The sequence below is a fragment of the Onychostoma macrolepis genome, chromosome 09 (assembly GCF_012432095.1).
Source record: "Onychostoma macrolepis isolate SWU-2019 chromosome 09, ASM1243209v1, whole genome shotgun sequence".
NCBI lineage: Eukaryota > Metazoa > Chordata > Actinopteri > Cypriniformes > Cyprinidae > Onychostoma > Onychostoma macrolepis.
The window spans coordinates 22676501-22696784 of record NC_081163.1 but is presented as its reverse complement, the minus strand read 5'-3'; the positions used below and the strand labels follow the sequence as shown (position 1 = coordinate 22696784).

Sequence of the window (20284 nt, the reverse complement as noted above, 5' to 3'; positions counted from 1 at the left end):
CTTTATGAGAGTTTAAACTTTTGGAGTCAGCGAAGGTGCTATGAACTTCAGAAGTAACTTAAAACGAAAGATCTTAAAATACTCAGTCATTTTTGGTTGTACAGATAAGAGAAAGACATCACTTAAAACTGTAAAGAGACTTTTTTTTGGCCCAGGTCCCCCCATCCATTTTCCAGGTACCTAACCATCCCTACCAATAGTATATTTTTATTATTATTATTATTATTATTATTACATTTACATTTAGTTATTTAGCAGACACTTTTATCCAAAGCGACTTACAAATGAGGACAATAGAAATAATCAAAACCAACAAAAGAGCAACAATATGCAAGCACTATGACAAGTCTCGGTTAGTACACATAGCAAGTGTTGTTGTTTTTTTTTTATAAAGAAAACAAGTAGATAGAATAAAAAAAAAGAAAGCTAGTGTTAGAGGGTCAGATAGATACAAAGAAGACAGATAGATAAACCTGAATTAGAATAGAGTGCTAGAGTTAGAGGGTCAAATAAAGATGGAAGAGATGTGTTTTTAGCCAATTCTTGAAGATGGCTAAGGACTCAGCTGGTCTGATTGAGTTGGGCAGGTCATTCCACCAGGAGGGAACGGTTAATGAAAAAGTCAGTGAAAGTGATTTTGTGTCTCTTTGGGATGGTACAATAATGCGTCGTTCACTTGCAGAACGCAAGCTTCTAGAGGGCACATAAGTCTGAAGTGGTGAATTTAGGTAAAGGGGTGCAGAGCCAGTGGTGGTTTTGTTGACAAACATTAATGCCTTGAATTTTAATGCGAGCAACTATTGGTAGCCAGTGCAAATTGATGAACAGAGGTGTGACGTGTGTTCTTTTCGGCTCATTAAAGATTAATCTTGCAGCGGCATTTTGGATTAATTGTAGAGGTTTAATGGAACTGGCTGGAAGACCTGCCAAGAGAGCATTGCAGTAGTCCGGTCTGGACAGAACAAGAGCTTGAACAAGAAGTTGTGTTGCATGTTCCGAAAGAAAGCTATCGTCGTTATTATTATCGTAATATCGTATAAATTTATTAAATTTAAAATGCTTGTCACTGATTGCCAAATTAGAGTTTTGTGGGTAGTGTAGACACAGAGTTAGAATGTTGCAAACCATATTCTTTTGCAAGTTGTTACTAGAGGGAAGTATCGCACCCAATGAGAAATCCTGCACTAAAACATTGTTATTAACAATGCAATAAATTAAGAAAATATAAGATATAAAGGTATATTCATTGGAACAAAGTAATTTTCAAAGCAAACAAAAACATTTATTTGTAAAGACATTTAAGTTATTTACCTTCATATTTAGTTGTACCTGTAATATAATTCTTTCAAGGGAGCTCAGCAAGACCTGTCCATTCTTCCAAGCTTACATTAATTTTACATTGAAACAAAAAAATCCCCACAAACACCTATTCAAAAACAGTTTCTGTGATGCAGGGACAATACACAATTTTTACAGCATTGCTTTAACTCAAAACAGGAAACTGGGGCCAGATTAAAAAATAAAAATAAAAATAAAAAAAAACATTCTTAAAAAATGGGCTTAATTCTTTTTGTGTAGTTTATTTTGTTGCTCAAATGAAATACATGTTACTTAGAGACTGACATGTTTGGCTTGTCAAAATGCATTTGCCCGTGTGACATCACTGAGCCCACAATATCCAAACAAACCATTTTTGGACATTGATTAAATGCCGTGTTTATAATGAGGATGACATTTTAAGTTATTAACTTGCAGGATGTTTTAATGGTACAAAGACCTCTTACATGTCCTGTACAGGTCAAGGCAAATTTGATTTCTCATGTGATTATCCCTACATGTTAAAGGTAGGGTAGGCAGTAGGCAGTCATTTACAAATGCATTTGCCCGTGTGACATCACTGAGCCCTAGGGTGACCACCCGTCCCGCATTTTGCGGGACAGTCCCGAAATTGGGAGCTTTGTCCCGCGTCCCGCAAGACGTAAGCTGCGTCCTGCATTTCAATTATGTTTTTTTTTTTCATACCAGAAATTGAAATACCAAAATAAGAAATACATTAAAACTGTGACTGGCATTTAAAAACCCATTTGCGCAGACATCACGTTCTAGCTGTGAAAATAACCAATCGACGCAGTGGTAGAGAGGGGTTTTTCCGCTGATGACGACTGGGTGGACGGCGCAAAGGATGTGCCGACCTCATCAAGTGCTTGAGCACCACCAACGGAAATGGTCGAGCGCACATGGAAAAACACGATATTCTCCTTTAATTAAAAAAAACTAAACAAAAAACACAATTGCAGCTTTCAGACACGACTTTGTTCTCATTTTAATAGCTCGTTTGAGGTGGTTTCTATGGCGTTATTTTAATGACAAGTGTCCAGAATGCATTATTGTAATGCGAGAGTGCAACAAATGTCTCCGCTCGCAGAATTCTCTTCACTCTCACACAAAACAGATGTGCTCTACGTGTTTACATTAGGCTTACGTGTGCGCACTCAAAACTTATACTCTCTCCTGGATATGTTGCCAGAAGCAACCTGGAGTGTGGGCATCCACCGGCAGAAACATAAAATGGCGCATAAGACAATGGACGTTGTAACAAAGTTCGGAAGAAGGAAGGAAGAAGTCGGAGTCGGCGTGACTGAGGCTCGGGAAATTTATTAAGAGTCCACAAAATAAAGGTTGTGCACTCAGGCACTTTCAAATAAACATAAGTTCACAGCACTTTGGTGAGTCTTTGATCAGCCACTTCCACTTCTTCGTTCTTCACCCTCTATCTCCTGGGCCAGGACAGCCCCAAGCCCCCTGTCCGACGCATCTGTCTGCAGCAAGAAGGGGAGAAAAAAGTCAGGAGAGTGCAGAAGCGGTCCGCCACACAGAGCAGCCTTTACCTGGGTGAAAGCCTGCTGACACAGCTCCGTCCACTGGACCGGATCGGGCGCTTCCTTTTTAGTGAGGTCAGTCAGCGGGCTGGTGAGGTCCGAATAATTAGGTACAAACCTTCTATAATATCCCGCCAGCCCCAGGAACTGCCTCACCTCCTTTTTGGTCTTGGGTCTCGGGCAGGTCGCAACCGCTGCGGTCTTATTAATTTGGGGACGCACCTGCCCGTGGCCCAAGTGGAAGCCCAGATACCTGACCTCCACACGCCCAACCGCACACTTCTTCGGGTTAGCCGTCAGTCCGGCCCCCTCAGCGCTCTCAGTACGGCCCGCAAATGCCCCATATGCCGCTGCCAGTCGTTACTATAGATGATAATGTCATCCAGATATGCAGCGGCATATGCTGCATGCGGCCGCAGAATTTTATCCATGAGGCGCTGAAACGTGGCGGCGCCCGAATAACCCGAACGAAGCGTAACGAATTGGTGTAATCCGAACGGCGTTGTGAAGGCTGTTTTTTCTTTGGATAAAGGTGATAAGGGGATCTGCCAATATCCCTTAGTTAAATCCAGTGTCGAATAAAATCGAGCTGTACCTAGCCGATCAAGCAGTTCGTCGATTCGCGGCATTGGATATGCGTTGAACTTCGACACAGCATTCACCTTGCGATAATCCACACAGAATCGTACAGAGCCGTCCGTTTTAGGTACCAAAACTATCGGGCTCGCCCAATCGCTGTGGGACTCCTCTATTACTCCCATCTCTAGCATTGCCTCTAATTCTGCCTGAACTACCTTTTTTTTGTGTTCCGGTAAACGATATGGCCGGCTGCGAACCACCACCCCCGGCTCGGTCTCTATGTGGTGCTGTATGAGGTTGGTTCGCCCCGGCAGGGCCGAGAACACATCCGCAAACGCGGCCTGTAGCTTAGCTACATCAGCGAGCTGCGAGGGTGAGAGGTGGTCACCGCCAGGGGCCAGAGCTAGAGATTGTGGCTTGGTGCTTACCTCTGGCCCAAGATCCTCCTAATTTACGTAGCCTGGTCCCCTGGTTGTACAGCCGGCTCTGCCGGTCCTGGGCCTGTAACAAATTCTCCATTGACAGCCGCCCCAAAGTGTGGAGTTTTGTTCTCAGGTCCAGCACATATTGAATTTCACTTCGGCTATCAGAAGGCCCGTCCTCCCAAGTTTCTCTCAGGACGTCCAGCACCCCGCGGGGCTGACGCCCATAAAGAAGCTCGAAGGGGGAAAACCCCGTGGAGGCTTGCGGGACCTCCCGCACAGCGAACAAGAGGGGTTCCAGCCACTTGTCCCAATTTTTGGCGTCTTCATGGACGAACTTCCGAATCATGGTTTCGAACAATATCCAAACAAACCATTTTTGAAAATTGATTAAATGCCGTGTTTATAATGAGGATGATGTTTTAAGTTATTAACTTGCAGGATGTTTTAATGGTACAAAAACCTCTTACATGTCCTGTACAGGTCAAGGCAAATTTGATTTCTCATGTGATTATCCCTACATGTTAAAGGTAGGGTAGGCAGTTTCTCCATCTTGTAAAAACACTGTCAATGTTTTAAACTGTCATAAACCCTTGTTTTACCCTGTTGTATGTCTCTGTGGATTTTGGCAAGAGAATCTGAATTTCTTTTTCCACACTTTGGACTGTATTAGCTGGTTTAAATATAGTTCCAATGACAGTACTGTACAACCTCTACCGCACACAGTATACAGCTGGTGGTATGCAGTACATTGTGTATCCTGTCGCAATCGCAATGACTATTAAAACTTTCCCAAATCTGAGTACTGGCATTGTTTCACATTTATTCACTGTTCAGTCAGTTCCAGATGGATAAAATCATGTCCACCATCGCTATTTACTTATTGATTTAATATTGAATATCTTTGACTTTTATGTCACATTATGAAAGTAAAACCGGCTAAAATGAGTTTGTGTGTATTTCAGGTGCAGAAGGTGTTGGATGCAGCTCAGGTGAATAAGGAAAGGAGTGTTTTGAGACTGCATAGACAAGTGTGGTTCCAGGAGCATCACAGACTCAATATAGCCAGGTAGCACACCTGTGAATGCTAAAACTGAAGCGTGGGCATCGTTTTTGTGGCTCACTTTGTTGTTTCACTTTCAGTCACAAAATTTATGGGAGGAGAGTGTTTAAAAATTAACCATGCAAGGGGATTTAAGTTCTGCTGTTGTCAATATACTTGTATTTGCACCATTGTTTAACACCCAGAAAAAGCAATGGGTCTTAACCAGTGGCGGCTGCTGGTCTTTCAAAGAGGGGAAGCTCATTTTCGGCCTACTTCATAAAAATTGTCCATTTATTTATACGTAAATTCTGCCCTACGTTCCTTTTCAAGAAAATGCTCTGTGACCCTGTCGTACCAACTAGGCGTCTTTTCCAGTGACGCTAGCCTAGCCTACTGTATGAATGAATGATTGAACAAACAATCTAAAAAAAAAAAGATATTAAACTCGACGGAGGAAATGTGGGAATTAGGTTAAACTGAAACAAGGAATGTGGTGTATAATAGGGTTGTCACCATACCATAAAAATGTCTTACGATACTATACCAGCTTAATTTATAATTCAATTCTACAAAATGAATCAAAATGTAATAAATAAATGTAAGTGAAAACAGACAATATTATTCTCTGAATACTTAATTAATGTGAATGAATGACTGGCTGTTGTTATCCATGAAATGATCTAAACAAAACTCATTTTAGCACTGCACAGAAGCTGCATGAAGTGACATTTAGATGCGGCATTTATTAATTTAGACTGTATTTATAATTACATAAATAATGTTATGAGATTAATGTTTTAAATACTAAATTCTGAATATAGAAATATGTTGGAAAATAATGTAATATGCCTACTTTTAAGACGGGAAACTTAAAAATGACCAGCAGGTGGCAGATGTTCGTGTTTGAATCACTGAGTCATTCAAATGATTCTTTCAAAACGGCTGAATCCTTCAGGAGTGAATCAAATGACTGTTTTATGAATGGCTCAGTGAATCAGTGATTCGCCCAAACCAACGCGGATTTGTATCTAACACAGAAACTAAACAAAAACAGCACTCTTGCTCGTGTCGTATTGCTTAAGTGTCAGGAGCATTTTTTGCTCGCATATCTTGAAATTTCCGAGTTAGCAGCATGTATATTAAAACATAACATTATAAATGAATTAAAAAATGTATAATGATTGATAAGAACCAAGTGCAAAGCCGCGATGGGACTGAGCTCGAATAGCTTCAGCGTCAGCGACTTTTTATAGTACAAAACCGCTGTCAATCAAAAGAAGATACAAGACCGTCCAATCATCACGCAGAAGCCCGGAATCCAGGCCAGCCCACTCCTCCATTCACCCCCAGAGACGCTGAGCGTCCGTGGGCGGGACATAATCGCAGCATTTATCCAATGACCGTCTAGTTTGGAAGCGCTGAAAAAAACTGTTCAAAGCAGCCCCATTGAAGTCAATGGACGCTCGGCTTCAACAGAGAAATACATTGAAGCTACGGGAATTTATGAGAAGGAAATCGAGTCCGACCTGCTATATGTAGCTGATTCTGAACGAACTCGTCTTCGAGATGAACGTGTTCTAACGCATTTTTAGTCAATAAAATGTTAACACAATAGTACATATTTGACCATTATTTTTTTGACATTATAGGGGAAGCCGAGCTTCCCTTGCAGTCTTAAAGAAATCCCCACTGGTCTTAACCCATTTTATGCCTTTATTGATAGTAGATTACCCACTCCTGATTGTTAGAATTAGCTTTATTAGGGGATAAAGGGAGAAACTGGGGCCAGAGTAAACACAGGAAGAAGCTGGACTTGGACTGGAATAAAGAGTCAGGAACAGAACAGACAACAGACAGGAACCACCTGAGCCAAATAGGAACAGAGCATAGTGGACAGGGCTGAGGTGAGCAGAGAATGGCAGGCTAAGCTGTAAGCAGATTGAGTAAAACCAACAAATGAAAAACCCCCAGTAGGACTGGTTGAGGTTAGGCGGATAGCGTAGAAACTTTTGAACTGTAACGTCCTAATCTTCACGGAAACCTGGTTAAACAGCAGAATACCGGACACCGCTATTGAGCTAGCGGGACGCCACACTCTCCGGGCGGATAGAACATTAGATGGCTCCGGTAAGACCAGAGGTGGTGGACTGTGTATTTACATTAACAAAGCTTGGTGCACAAACTCTGCTATTGTTGGGAGTCATTGTTCAGCTAACCTTGAGTTTCTCATGGTTAAATGTAGACCGTTTTATCTACCGCGGAGTTCACTTCCACCATTATAACTGCAGCCTATATTCCCCGGATGCTGATGCCAAGCTTGCTATGAAAGAACTTCACGCAGCCATCAGTAAACAACAGACTGATCACCGAGCGGCTTTTATTGTTGCAGGTGACTTTAATCACTCAAACTTAAAGTCAGTGCTAACCCAGTTTCACCAGCATGTTTCCTGTCACACCAGAGGAAACAAAACCTTAGACCATGTTTACACAAACATGGCTGGAGCTACGTTGCGACACCCTCCCCACCTGGGACAGTCAGATCACCTTTCTTTGTTCCTCACCCCAAATATGCACCCCTCATCAACCGTGTGAAGCCATCAGTGAAGACCATCAAGGTGTGGCCTGCGGGGCAGATTCCACACTCCAGGAAAGGTTTCTACACACAGACTGGAGTATGTTTGCTTCTCAAGCCACCAGTGGCGCTCACACAGACATTGACTCTTACACCTCCTCTGTATTGGATCATATCAATATCACCATTGACAGTGTTACAACCCAGAAACAGATCACCACATATCCAAATCAGAAGCCTTGGATGAACAAGGAAGTGCGACTCCTGTTGAAGTCACGCAACACTGCCTTCAGATCAGGAGATGCACAAGCCTACAGCACATCCAGAGCAAACCTGAAGAGGGGCATCAAAAAGGCCAAGCACTGCTACAAGCTAAAGATAGAGGGACACTTTTCCAACTCTGACCCTCGACGCATGTGGCAGGGCATTCAGGCCATCAGTGACTACAAACCCACCCACTCCACCCCCGCAGCCACTGATGTCAACTTCCTGAACGAGCTAAATTACTTTTATGCTCGCTTTGAAAGAGACAACAGAGAAACTGCCACCAAGCTCAATCCCTCAGCTGACCACCCACCAATCATACTCTCCTCCACAGATGTCTGTAAGGCACTGAGCCGGATCAGCGCGCACAAGGCTGCTGGACCAGACAACATCCCTGGTCGTGTTCTCAGGGCATGTGCGGAGCAGCTCGCTGGGGTTTTTACAGACATTTTCAATCTGTCTCTTGCCCAAGCAGCCGTACCAACATGCTTTAAATGCACTTCCATTGTGCCAGTGCCAAAACACTCTAGTCCGAGGTGCCCTAATGACTACTGCCCTGTAGCACTCACACCCATCGTCATGAAGTGCTTTGAGCGGCTGGTCCTGGAACACCTAAAAGACTCTCTACCATCCACATTGGACTCACACCAGTTTGCCTACCGTAGCAACAGGAGCACAGAGGATGCAGTTTCCATGGCACTGCACTCTGTGCTCACTCACCTGGACAATAAGAACACTTATGCACATATGCTGTTTGTTGACTTCAGCTCAGCATTCAACACTGTCATCCCAACCAAGTTAATAGCCAAACTTGGAGACCTGGGCATCAATACCTCAATATGCAACTGGATTTTGGACTTCCTGACCAACAGACCCCAGAATGTTCGATCAGGATTCACCTGCTCCACATCCATCACACTTAACACTGGTGTACCACAGGGCTGTGTGCTAAGCCCGTTTCTCTACTCCCTCTTCACCTCCGACTGCAAGCCTGTGTATGGATCTAATTCCATCGTCAAGTTTGCAGACGACACCACGGTGATTGGCCTCATCAGTAACAACGATGAGACTGCCTATAGGGAGGAGATCCAGCACCTGGCCACATGGTGCACTGAAAATAACCTGCTCCTCAACACCACCAAAATGAAGGAGCTCATCGTGGACTTCAGGAAGGAGTCAAGAGGCACACGACACCATCCACATCAATGGAATGGCTGTTGAGCGTGTCTCCAGTTTCAAGTCCCTGGGGATCCACATCTCGGCGGACATGTTGTGGAAAACCAACACCTCCAGCCTGGTCAAGAAGGCTCACCAGCGCCTCTTCTTTCTGAGGACACTGAGGAAGAATCAGCTCTCCTCGGCTATCCTGGTGAACTTCTATCGCTGCGCAATAGAAAGCATCCTGACCAACTGTGTCACAGTATGGTATGGGAGCTGCTCTGTTGCGGAGCGCAAACACTGCAGCGGTGGTGAAAACTGCCCAGCGCATCACAGGGACTCCACTACCTGCCATTGAACACATCCAGAGGAAACGCTGTCTGCATCGAGCTCACAGCATCCTTAAGGACTCCTCTCACCCAGCCCACAGACTGTTTTCTCCCCTGCCCTCCGGCAGGCGTTTCAGGTGCCTCCGGACCAGGACCAGCAGATTAAAGAACAGTTTCTTCCCCAGAGCTGTCTCTTTACTGAACTCTAACCCCGTTGATCCACTTCCTCATATATTATTAACTCTTCTCCTACCTCACATCGGCCTTATTTGCACTACTGAATGTAAATTTTATTACAGTAACAACTGTTTACTTTTGTATCTTGCACTACCATACCTAAATTGGATTATGCTCATTTGCACTGCTGACTGTTGTTTACATTATCAATGTTTACATTAACATTTTGCACCGTATGTCTAATTGTAATATGCAATCACTTCCACTGCACTTTTACACCTTGTTTATAGTAATAACCATCTGTATATATATTATATTGATAGTACATATCACCTGTAAATTCTGTTTATAGTAATAGCCATCTGTATATTTATTCACTATACATATTCACCTGTAAATTCTGTTTATATTAATAACCATCTTTCTATATATATTTATACATATATTCAGTACATATCCTTGTCCTGCACTTATTCAACCATTGTATATCCTGCACTTGCTGCTATTGCACTTCTGGTTAGACCTAAACTGCATTTCGTTGCCCTGTACCTGTGTAATGACAATAAAGTTGAATCTAATCTAATCTAATCTTAAAATTGAGCAACACATCCCACACAATATTTTTCCGGTTTTTGATTATTCGTATGTTTTGTTGGACGTTCTAGTCAGCGGTACGGCAGTGTTGTTCAAACGCACATACAGACGCAGAAGAGGAAAGCACGCTGGTGTGCGTGGTTTTCGAACTGAGCTCCCAAGCATTCACTTTGCGAATGTCCGTTCCCTTCCTAACAAAACAGATGAACTTCTCCTCACACGCATCAACAAGGACTTTTCAAACTGCATTGTGCTTCACACAGCCAGGTTTCAGTGAAGCACAATGCAGTCTGAAAAGTCCTTGTTGATGCGTGTGAGGAGAAGTTCATCTGTTTTGTTAGGAAGGGAATGGATATTCTGGACAACACTCTTCATCTGCCGGGCTTCCAGCTGTTCAGAGCGGACAGCATTGCAGAGCTAATGGGGAAAACGAGAGGTGGTGGATTGTGTTTCAATATCAATGAAAGTTGGTGTTCAGATGTAACAACGCTGTAACAATATATGCTGTCCTAACTTAGAGGCACTCTTCATACACTGTAAACCTTTCTACTCGCCGCGGGAGTTTTCTTCTTTCATTCTCCCGAATGTGTATGTTCCTCCGGACGTGTGCATAAGCATGGCACTGCAACAGCTGGCTGAACAAATAACTGAAATGGAGGTACCCAGACTCTCTTTTAATCATTCCTGGAGATTTTAACTAAGCAAATCTCTCCTGTGAACTGCCAAAATACAGACAGCAGGTTGCATGTCCCACCAGAGACAGTAATATATTGGACCATTGTAACACCACAATAAAGGATGCCAGGCAGTTCACTCTGTCTCACGGGCAGCTTTGGGGCTCTCTGATCACTGATTGGTTCATCACTGATTGGACATTCCTGTCATTCAATAATTATAAACCATGATTTACTGGAAAACTCAAGCAGCTTCATCACACCAAAAAGGATGCTAACAGAATTGGGGATAAAATCTTGTATAACTAAATGGCAAAAAAAAAAAAAACTTCTCTGGAAAGCTGAAAAAACAGTTTTCAGCCAACAACCCGGCATCAGTATGGACTGATCAGAAGAACATCACTAAGTCGCCACCACCACAAGACACCACCCCCACAGTCAGTGGAGAATAGTGATGCGCAGATGGCGGTTATATCCGTGGGTGCTGCAGATAATCTGCAGGTCGGGTAATAAAAAAATACATCCTAATTAATTGCGGGTGGGTCACGGGTGGACGAGATAAATCATTAATGATGCAAATATTCTCTGTATGTATTTTTCATCAGGCAGACAGATACACAAATTTAATTTAAATTTAAAATTTAATCACCTGTTTGGGAAGTTGCAGTGATAGAAACAGTGACATTCCAGATAAAGTTTGAAGGGAGTAAAGCCTGTATTTATGCTATCAAGAAAGTGTAGGTGTCACAGTTTACTGTGTTGATGAACACGCACAAAGATGAAGATGAAGGAAAACAGTCTTTAATTAATCCACACACAAAGGTAAATCCAACAACAAGGAAAGTAGGTGACACACGTTGACGTTAATATTCACAATACTAGACGACTACAAACTGAACAGACCGGAACTTAAAATACACAGATTTGTGTATTCAACAGATCACTGGAGCTGTGTGAATTTCCCTGCTGCTTCAAATGCTCCACTATCATTCTGGTCTCCAAAAAAACTAAAATAACTGGATTTAACGACTACATTTCATGTCAAGTCATTTGAGTGACTGGTCTACCTGAAGGACATCACTGGACCCTTGCTGGATCCTCTTCAGTTTGCATATAGGTCTGTTGATGATGCAGTCAACATGGGACTGCATTATATTCTGCAACATCTTGATAGACCTGGGACTTACGCAAGGATCTTATTTGTGGACTTCAGTTCGGCCTTCAATGTATGTGTGTGAGAAAATATTATATATGGTGTTAAAATAATAAATGACAGTGAATGAGAAGTGTTTTTATTTGAGCTCCATAAGATGAGGCATGAACATTCTCTTGCCATTTACTGTTGCTGTCAGGAACTGTCTTTTTTAGCAGAAGGACAGCATTTAACGAACTCGCTTCAAAAAAGTAAAATATCAATACATAACCTTTTGGATACAATATTTTTTATTGTGTGGTAACCGTTTTATAAAAGCAATAAGGTACTCGAGGCATGCTGTATTGTGAATAAGTCACCTTATTGCTTACTTAGAGAATGTTAAAGGCTAATAAAATAATATATTATTGACCCCTGTAATCTCTCCCGCATGCTGGTGCAGCAAACTGCCCCATTCATGTTTCTATTGTTCTCACTTGACAAACCTTTCACATCTCTGCCAGTTATGAGACATAATTCTCATTGTTCTTTTATCATTATTCTTTTTGTTTTTATTCAATCATTATTAGCTTTATATTCTGGCATTACATAGCTTACCTACAGTATCCACCCTGCTTTGATCCCAATATACATTCACCCACCTATTTATAAGTCTCTCCAGAAAATATTTATGTAATTATTTTGACAAAATACATCATGAAATGTAATTGCACCTGTGTAGCAGGTTCATCAGATCTAACATTAGCATCGAGCTACATATCTACAAAATTTATGAGGTTACAGTTTTTTACTAATACTTAAAGTACTTTTTCTAAACTCTTAACACAGCAACACACCTACATCACACAATTAGCCAATTAGTTAACTTTCTGGCCAAAACCACATTTTGTTAAATAAATACAAACTCAATATTTCAAAAAGCTGAATACCTTTTTCTACATATACTAACTCTATCAAAACACAGCAAATCCGATTCAAAATCAAGTCATTTGGTCAAAACACTGGCACTGGTTTTCTATCCAATAGGAACATACAGTCAATCATAGTGCATAGACTGTCAAAATGATAACAATTAATGGCAGTACAAAAACTACATTACTTGTCATTGTCAGTTCTACCTGCATATAATAGAGAATATAAAAAAATCCATAGTTTTTTGTCATTTAACCGTCAGTTTACCTTCATCTGAAAACCATTTTACATTTTTACATTGTGTTCATTCTTGGCAACATATCTAAAAGTGAATGAGTCATTACTTATAGAATGTACAATAGAAAAAAATAGGGTCCCCTTTGCAGAAATACATTTGGAACCTTGATTGAAATTGCTTTCCAGTGGGTGAGGGTTGGATGTGGATGGTGCCCCCATGGTAGCTGATGCCAGTGATCAACAAAAATTCCAACTTCCTTTGGTTACTATGCAAGCTTGTTTCCGTTACAGAATAAAAAAGTAAAAACAGTAATTGTGACCTTTTTATCTCACATTTCAGACTTCTATATTGGAATTGTGAGTTAACATATTGCAATTCAGACTTTATCAGAATTGTGAGATACTGTAAATTCACAATTGCAAGAAAAAAGTCAGAATTCTGACATAAAGTCACAATTACCCTTTACCCTTTATATTCCATGGCAGAAATAAGCGTTCATAGCTTCCACATGTGTAAGGGGAAAAAAAACAAACAAACAAACATAAAAAATGCACAGTCTAACACACATTCTCACTCCTCTCCCCTACCTCTTCTCCCTTTTTCTGATCCAACTACTCCTCTCCCTCTTACAACTATTCCTCTCCCTCTCCCAGGCATTATTTTTTATCTTTCTGATTCTTTGTGTTGTTCTGAATCCACAAAACCAGTTCAAAGAGGTCTTTTTTACTCTATGTTGTTGATGTAATGGAAAGAGCTTTAAGTTAAATAAAAAGAAGCAGAGGTGAATGTGTTCGTTCATCTAAAACAAACAAGGCATCTGACACGTTAGTTACAACAATAGCATAACATTACAAGTTAAATAATATAGAGTTGACTTATCTTACCATCTTCTAAAACAAAAAAGCATCAGAAGTGTACGTTAAGTAAGATACTTGTCAAAACCTTGTATAGTCTAACATTTAAATAAAACAGAGCCGACCGACTTGCCGTGGTGTAAAATAAATATCAGACCGTTAAAACAACAGCATAAGCTACTTGCCAAATCTTGTAACATTACAATTTAAAAGCTAGCGTTTTGTCGCAAGTTAGAAAAGTTAAACAAAAGAAAAAGAACCGAGCATCTCGCGCTGATCCTCGCACGCTGCTGTCAAAACTCAGAATAAGCTTACGAGCGCTGAGGTCAGACCACACCTGCATCACCGCCCCTAACACCGTAAGGAGAGACCGACGCAAAGATTTAAAAGAATTAAACAAAGTAATGTTTTAACATTAGAACGAACGTTAATTTTCGTGAGAATGGCACTGTGTGTCTGGACGCATGATTAACGATGTGACCATATCAGGTCAAGAGGGTTGTTGTAAAATATCTAAAGGGGTTTCTGGAGATGCAACTCATTTGCAGTCTAACGAGATTTTAAGGGGATCTGGCACCGTAAACTTTGACGTTGCTGTTCATTGATCAAAGGACATACATGTTAACCATTTTATGACATACAACTGCGAGTATGAACTTTGTCAAAAGTTTAGACTTAAAGTTCACTGTCCGGTCAAAGGATGTGTGCCCTTTTGAAGCTTTTATAAGACACATAGCTGGCGAAGTTAAATGTTAGGTATAGTTTAGGAAGAAAATACTCAAACATAAAAGACAAACATGCACAAACAATTCCCTACATTTAAACATTTATGATGTCTCATATAAACCTTTTACAAATAAAAACTTTTAGAATCACACAGGGTATCTCTACAAGATGATGAAAAGCAGCACGATTAAACAACGGTATAACTATTGTTTTAACAAATAAGTTAAGATTTGTAGTTTTTATATCTTTCAAACCTAAAACCATGAACCTCTAAAGCAAGGATTAGAAGCAGTCAAATGATCCTCTGATGAATACAGATCATTTTCTTCATGAATTAGACCTAAATTAGACTGAAAATTAATTGTCATAGGTTGTTCGCAACAAAAGTAATTCCTAAACAAGGTGCTACAAATGTCTCACAGAATCTTTACAACAGATTAGACTTTCTTTCTCACTTTAAAATTTTATTATTAATCGTGGTGTTTAAATGCAGCATGTTTATTTTCACAGTATAATGTTTTATTTATTAAAATAAAAACAACTGGTCTATATAGGTTTATTTGACTAAGAATTGATCAAATAATTGACAGAGGAAATAATTAAAATAAACGATAAGTCCAATTTATCAACCCCGCCTGATGTGTGTGACGGTTTGTCACAAATATCTTACCGATACAGATGTGTTAAGATGTTAAGTATGTGTAAAATATGTGCAAAGTTCAATATTACTGCTAAAAATAGTTTAATAAAGCACAAACACTCACATAAAAAAAAACAAAAAACAAACACGCACACACACGTTCATTTTTGTGAAAAGTGGGGACATCCTATAGGCGTAATGGTTTTTATACTGTACTTACTGTATGTGCTATTGCCCTACACCAATCCTACACCTAAACCTACCCCTTACGGGAGACTGTGCATTTCAACTTTCCCCCCAAAAAACCTCACTCTGTATGATTTAGAAGCGTTTTGAAAAGTGGGGACATGGGTCAATGTCCTGAAAAGTCACCTTCACCTTGTAATACCCATGTCATACCTTTGTCATTATGCAAATCTATGTCCTGACTTTTCACAAAAACGCGCACACACACACTAAAACAACCCCTGCAGTTAAACATTTCACGAGTTCACACTTACATATATTTAGCACGAGTAACGTAATGCGTATTTGGCGAGTATGGTAATACGTTGTTGGCGTGCTGTCCTGGGGAAGGGCTCCGAGCTCGGGAGTTGCCCGAACCCAGAGTAACCCCCTAGTGTGTTGAGAACTTTAGTGATAATAGTGGAGAAGGGGTGGTGGAGGGATGCTGATTAGCCGTCAAATGAATGGAGGTATGTCAGCTGTATTTATACCCGTGTGTTGATTAGCTTGATGGCGTACCACTTGTGTCTAATTAGGCTAAGTATCTGACTTGCTCCTCCCGAACTTTGTTAATGAAACATCATTTAAACTTTTACGATGTCATATAAAAAAACTTTTACAAATAGAAACGTTTAGCATCACACTGGGTATCTCTACAAGATGATGGAAAGCAGTGTGATTAAACAATGATGTAACTTTTGTTTTAACAAATATGTTAAGTTTTGTAGATTTTAGATCTTTCACACCTAAAACCATGGTGAAGATCAGAAGTTGTCAAATGATCCTCTGATGAATGCAATGCGCTTACAGAGATTTTTTTCTTTATGAATTAGATCTAAAATAGACTAAAATTAGCTGTTGTAAGGTTGTTTACAACAAAAGAGTGTCTTAAACAAGGTGCAACAAATGTCTCATCTTTACAACAGATTAGACTTTCTTTCTCACTTTAAAAACGGTATTATTAACCATGCTGTTTAAATGCGACATTTATTTTTTCACACTATAATGTTTTATTTTATTAAAATAAAAACAACTGGCTCTTTATAGTTTTATTTCACTAAGATTTGATCAAATAATAGATATAAGCAACAATCAAATATTTGATAACTCCATCTTATCACCCAAACTGACGCGTCTTACGGTTTGTGATGACATCAGAATCAGAATCAGAATGAGCTTTATTGGCCAGGTATGTTTACACATACGAGGAATTTGTTATAGTGACAGAAGCTCCACAGCTCCCTCTGACTGGACTTTGAGATATCGAGTATGTGTCTGTTGTGTCTTTTTTTTTCTCTTTTCTTTTCTTTTTGGATGTTATGTTATGTATGGAAAAAAAGAAACTACACAGTGCAACAAAAAGACAGCAACAGGACAGGACACAGATAATAAAAGAATATTAAATGATCGATGATCGGACCCTCGCACCCGGGCTCACCGCCAACGGTGGCTTCAGGGAGACAGGGAACGGTGAGCAATATGCATTTAAAAAGCCAAATATAGAGGAAAATGTTAAAGTCATTTATATGTGCCAAACCTGCTGCCAGCTGGTGGCACCATGTCTATAACTTAACATTGGCCTGTAGATGTCTTCAGACCAGTCCTTTTATCAAACATATGAAGTTTTGTGCAGATTGAACATGGTATGTTTGAGTTAGTGCAAAGCATGACGTATCCTGTTGCCAACAGGTGGCACTATAATTATAACTGAATATTGGCCTTTTGATGTCTTCAGACCAGGACTCTTACCAAACATATGAAGTTTTGTGCAGATTGGACATTGCATGTTTAAGTTAGTGTAAAACAAGTCATTTCCTATTGCCAGCAGGTGGCGGTATGTTTATAACTGAATATTGGCCTTAAGATGTGTTAAGACCATGACTCTTATAAAACGTGTGAAGTTTGGGACAGATCGGACATTGCATGTTTAAGTTAGTGTGAAACAAGTAATTTCATGCTGCCAGCTGGTGGTGCTATGTATATAACTGGAAATTGGCATGTAGATGTCTTCAGGCCAGCACATTTATCAAACATATGAAGTTTGGTGCAGATTGAACATTGCATGTTTAAGTTAGTGTAAAACAAGTAATTTACTGTTGCCAGAAGGTGGCAGTATGATTATAACTGAATATTGGCCTTCAGATGTGTTAAGGCCAGGACTCTTATCAAATATGTCAAGTTTGGGGCAGATCAGACATTGTGTGTTTAAGTTAGTGTGAAACAAGCCATTTCCTGTCACCAGCAGGTGGCATTATAATTTTGACTGAATATTGGCCTTTTGATGTGTTTAGGCCAGGACTATTATAAAAGGTGTGAAATTTAGGGCAGATAAGACATTGTATGCATGAGTTACAACAACTTCCTGTGTCATGGTATTAATAACATGCTTTAGTACTTAGTAAGCGTTGCTATCATGTTTGACCATTATTCTAGCATGTTTAGCACACAATGGCATAATTTACAGTGTTTCTAAAAGTGCATCACTGTGTAAAACATTTCACTTCCTGTTGTCAGTAGGTGGCGCTATCACTATAACCGAATGTGAGCATGTAGATGTCTTCAGGCCAGGACTGTAATCAAACATGTGAAGTTGAAGGCAAATTGGACATTGTATGCCTGAGTTACAACAACTTCCTGTTTGATGGAGTTAGTAGCATACTTTAGCACTTAGCTAAGTGTTACTAACATGTTTGAGCATGTTGATAACATGTTTAGCACACAATGGCATATTTTACTGTGTTGCTAATAGTGCATCACAGTCTAAAACATGTCACTTCCTGTTGTCAGTAGGTGGCGCTATCACTATAACCGAATGTGAGCATGTAGATGTTTTCAGGCCAGGACTGTAATCAAACATGTGAAGTTGAAGGCAGATTGGACATTGTATGCCTGAGTTACAGCAACTTCCTGTTTCACTGCATTACTAGCATGCTTTAGCACTTAGCTAAGTGTTGCTAGCATATTTTAGTATGCTTGTAGCATGCTGCCAGCCTATTTATCACTTGTTGACACTTTTTAATATGCACCTAGGAGTCCATTACAGTGTTAAACATGTCTCTTCCTGTTGCCAGCAGGTGGCGCTATGACTGTACCCGAATATGGGAATGTAGATGTGTTCAGGACAGGCCTCTTATCAAACTTGTTAAATTTGGGGCAGATTGGACACTGCATGCCTGAGTTACAGCAACTTCCCGTTTCACTGCATTACTAGCATGCTTTAGCACTTAGCTAAGTGTTGCTAGCATGTTTTAGTATGCTTGTAGCATGCTGCCAGCCTATTTATCACTTGTTGACACTTTTTAATATGCACCTAGGAGTCCATTACCGTGTTAAACATGTCTCTTCCTGTTGCCAGCAGGTGGCGCTATGACTGTACCCGAATACGGGAATGTAGATGTGTTCAGGACAGGCCTCTTATCAAACTTGTTAAATTTGGGGCAGATTGAACACAGCATGCCTGAGTTACAGCAACTTCCCATTTCACTGCATTACTAGCATGCTTTAGCACTTAGTTAAGTGTTGCTAGCATGTTTTAGTATGCTTGTAGCATGCTGCTAGCCTATTTATCACTTGTTGACACTTTTTAATATGCACCTAGGAGTCCATTACAGTGTTAAACATGTCACTTCCTGTTGCCAGCAGGTGGCGCTATGACTATATCTGAATATGAGCATGCAGATGTGTTCAGGACTGAACTATGAAACGTGTGAAGTTTGGGGCAGATCGGACATTGCTTGCCTGAGTTACAGCAACTTCCTGTTTCATGGCGAAACATCAAACTTTGTCAGGCCCCCAGGGACACGCCCCTTGACGAAAACTCTAGATCTTCACAATTTAACATCGCAAAGGTCTTATGATGACACTCAGCGAATTTGAAGATGATCCGATAAAAACTGTAGGAGGAGTTCGTCAAAGTACGAAGCCTGGAAATTGCAAAAACTGCACAAAAATCGAACAGGAAATTCAAAATAACGTACTTTCTGTTGGGTTTTGGATTTTGTACCAAGAGGCTTTTTTGTAGGTAATGGTGTGTTACACGTGTGTACCGATTTTCGTGCATGTACATAAAACGTAGCTCGAGGCGCACTCTTTTGAAATATTATAGGTGGCGCTATCGAGCCATTTTGCCACACCCACTTCTGAAACCCATATCAGGTGTAAATTTCGCCAGTTCTGACCCGTGTGCAAAGTTTCATGAGTTTTGGAGCATGTTTAGGCCCTCAAAAATGCGATTCACTTTGGAGAAGAAGAAGAAGAAGAAGAAGAAATATAGCTGCAAGCAGCGATGGCGGGCCCAAGCCGTGTGCAAACGCCACCCCGGTGGCATCAGGAAAACTGTGCTCAGCGGGCACATGCATTTCAGTAACCTTCTGGCAGTCTGGTTTTGACGGATACAGCAATGAAAGGGTTAATCAAAACTATCAAGACATTGAGACACACACACACACACACACACACACACACACACACACACACATACAAAAACCCATACACACAACAATATATACAATTTTGGTAACACTTTCAATAAGGTTTCAGTTATTAATATTAATTATATTAATTAATTATATATATATATATATATATATATATATATACATTTATTAAATTTATTGAAATATATATATTTATATTTATGTGTGTGTGTGTGTGTGTGTATATATATATATAAAAGAATACTGACAGTACAGAACATTGCAGCTGATTCTATGCATTATTTTTCATTCTGTTACACAGACAGGCAGCTCTTGAAAGTTAAGGTCATGCCTCCATCTAGTGGTCATCCTTGGTATTACACTCTTCACCTTTAAACCAATTTCAGTGATAGTTTTAATTGTTTTGT

The 20284-nt window shown here is 40.3% G+C and overlaps 1 protein-coding gene across 1 annotated transcript in view; it reads left to right on the top strand.

Annotated features, from left to right (window-relative positions):
- LOC131547042 (coiled-coil domain-containing protein 148-like) overlaps positions 1-20284 on the top strand; it is a 190659-nt gene that overhangs the window by 1390 nt on the left and 168985 nt on the right. Inside the window, exon 4 of the mRNA XM_058787291.1 lies at positions 4846-4949. Coding sequence (XP_058643274.1) covers positions 4846-4949 — 104 coding nt within the window. The remainder of the gene's footprint in view (positions 1-4845; positions 4950-20284) is intronic.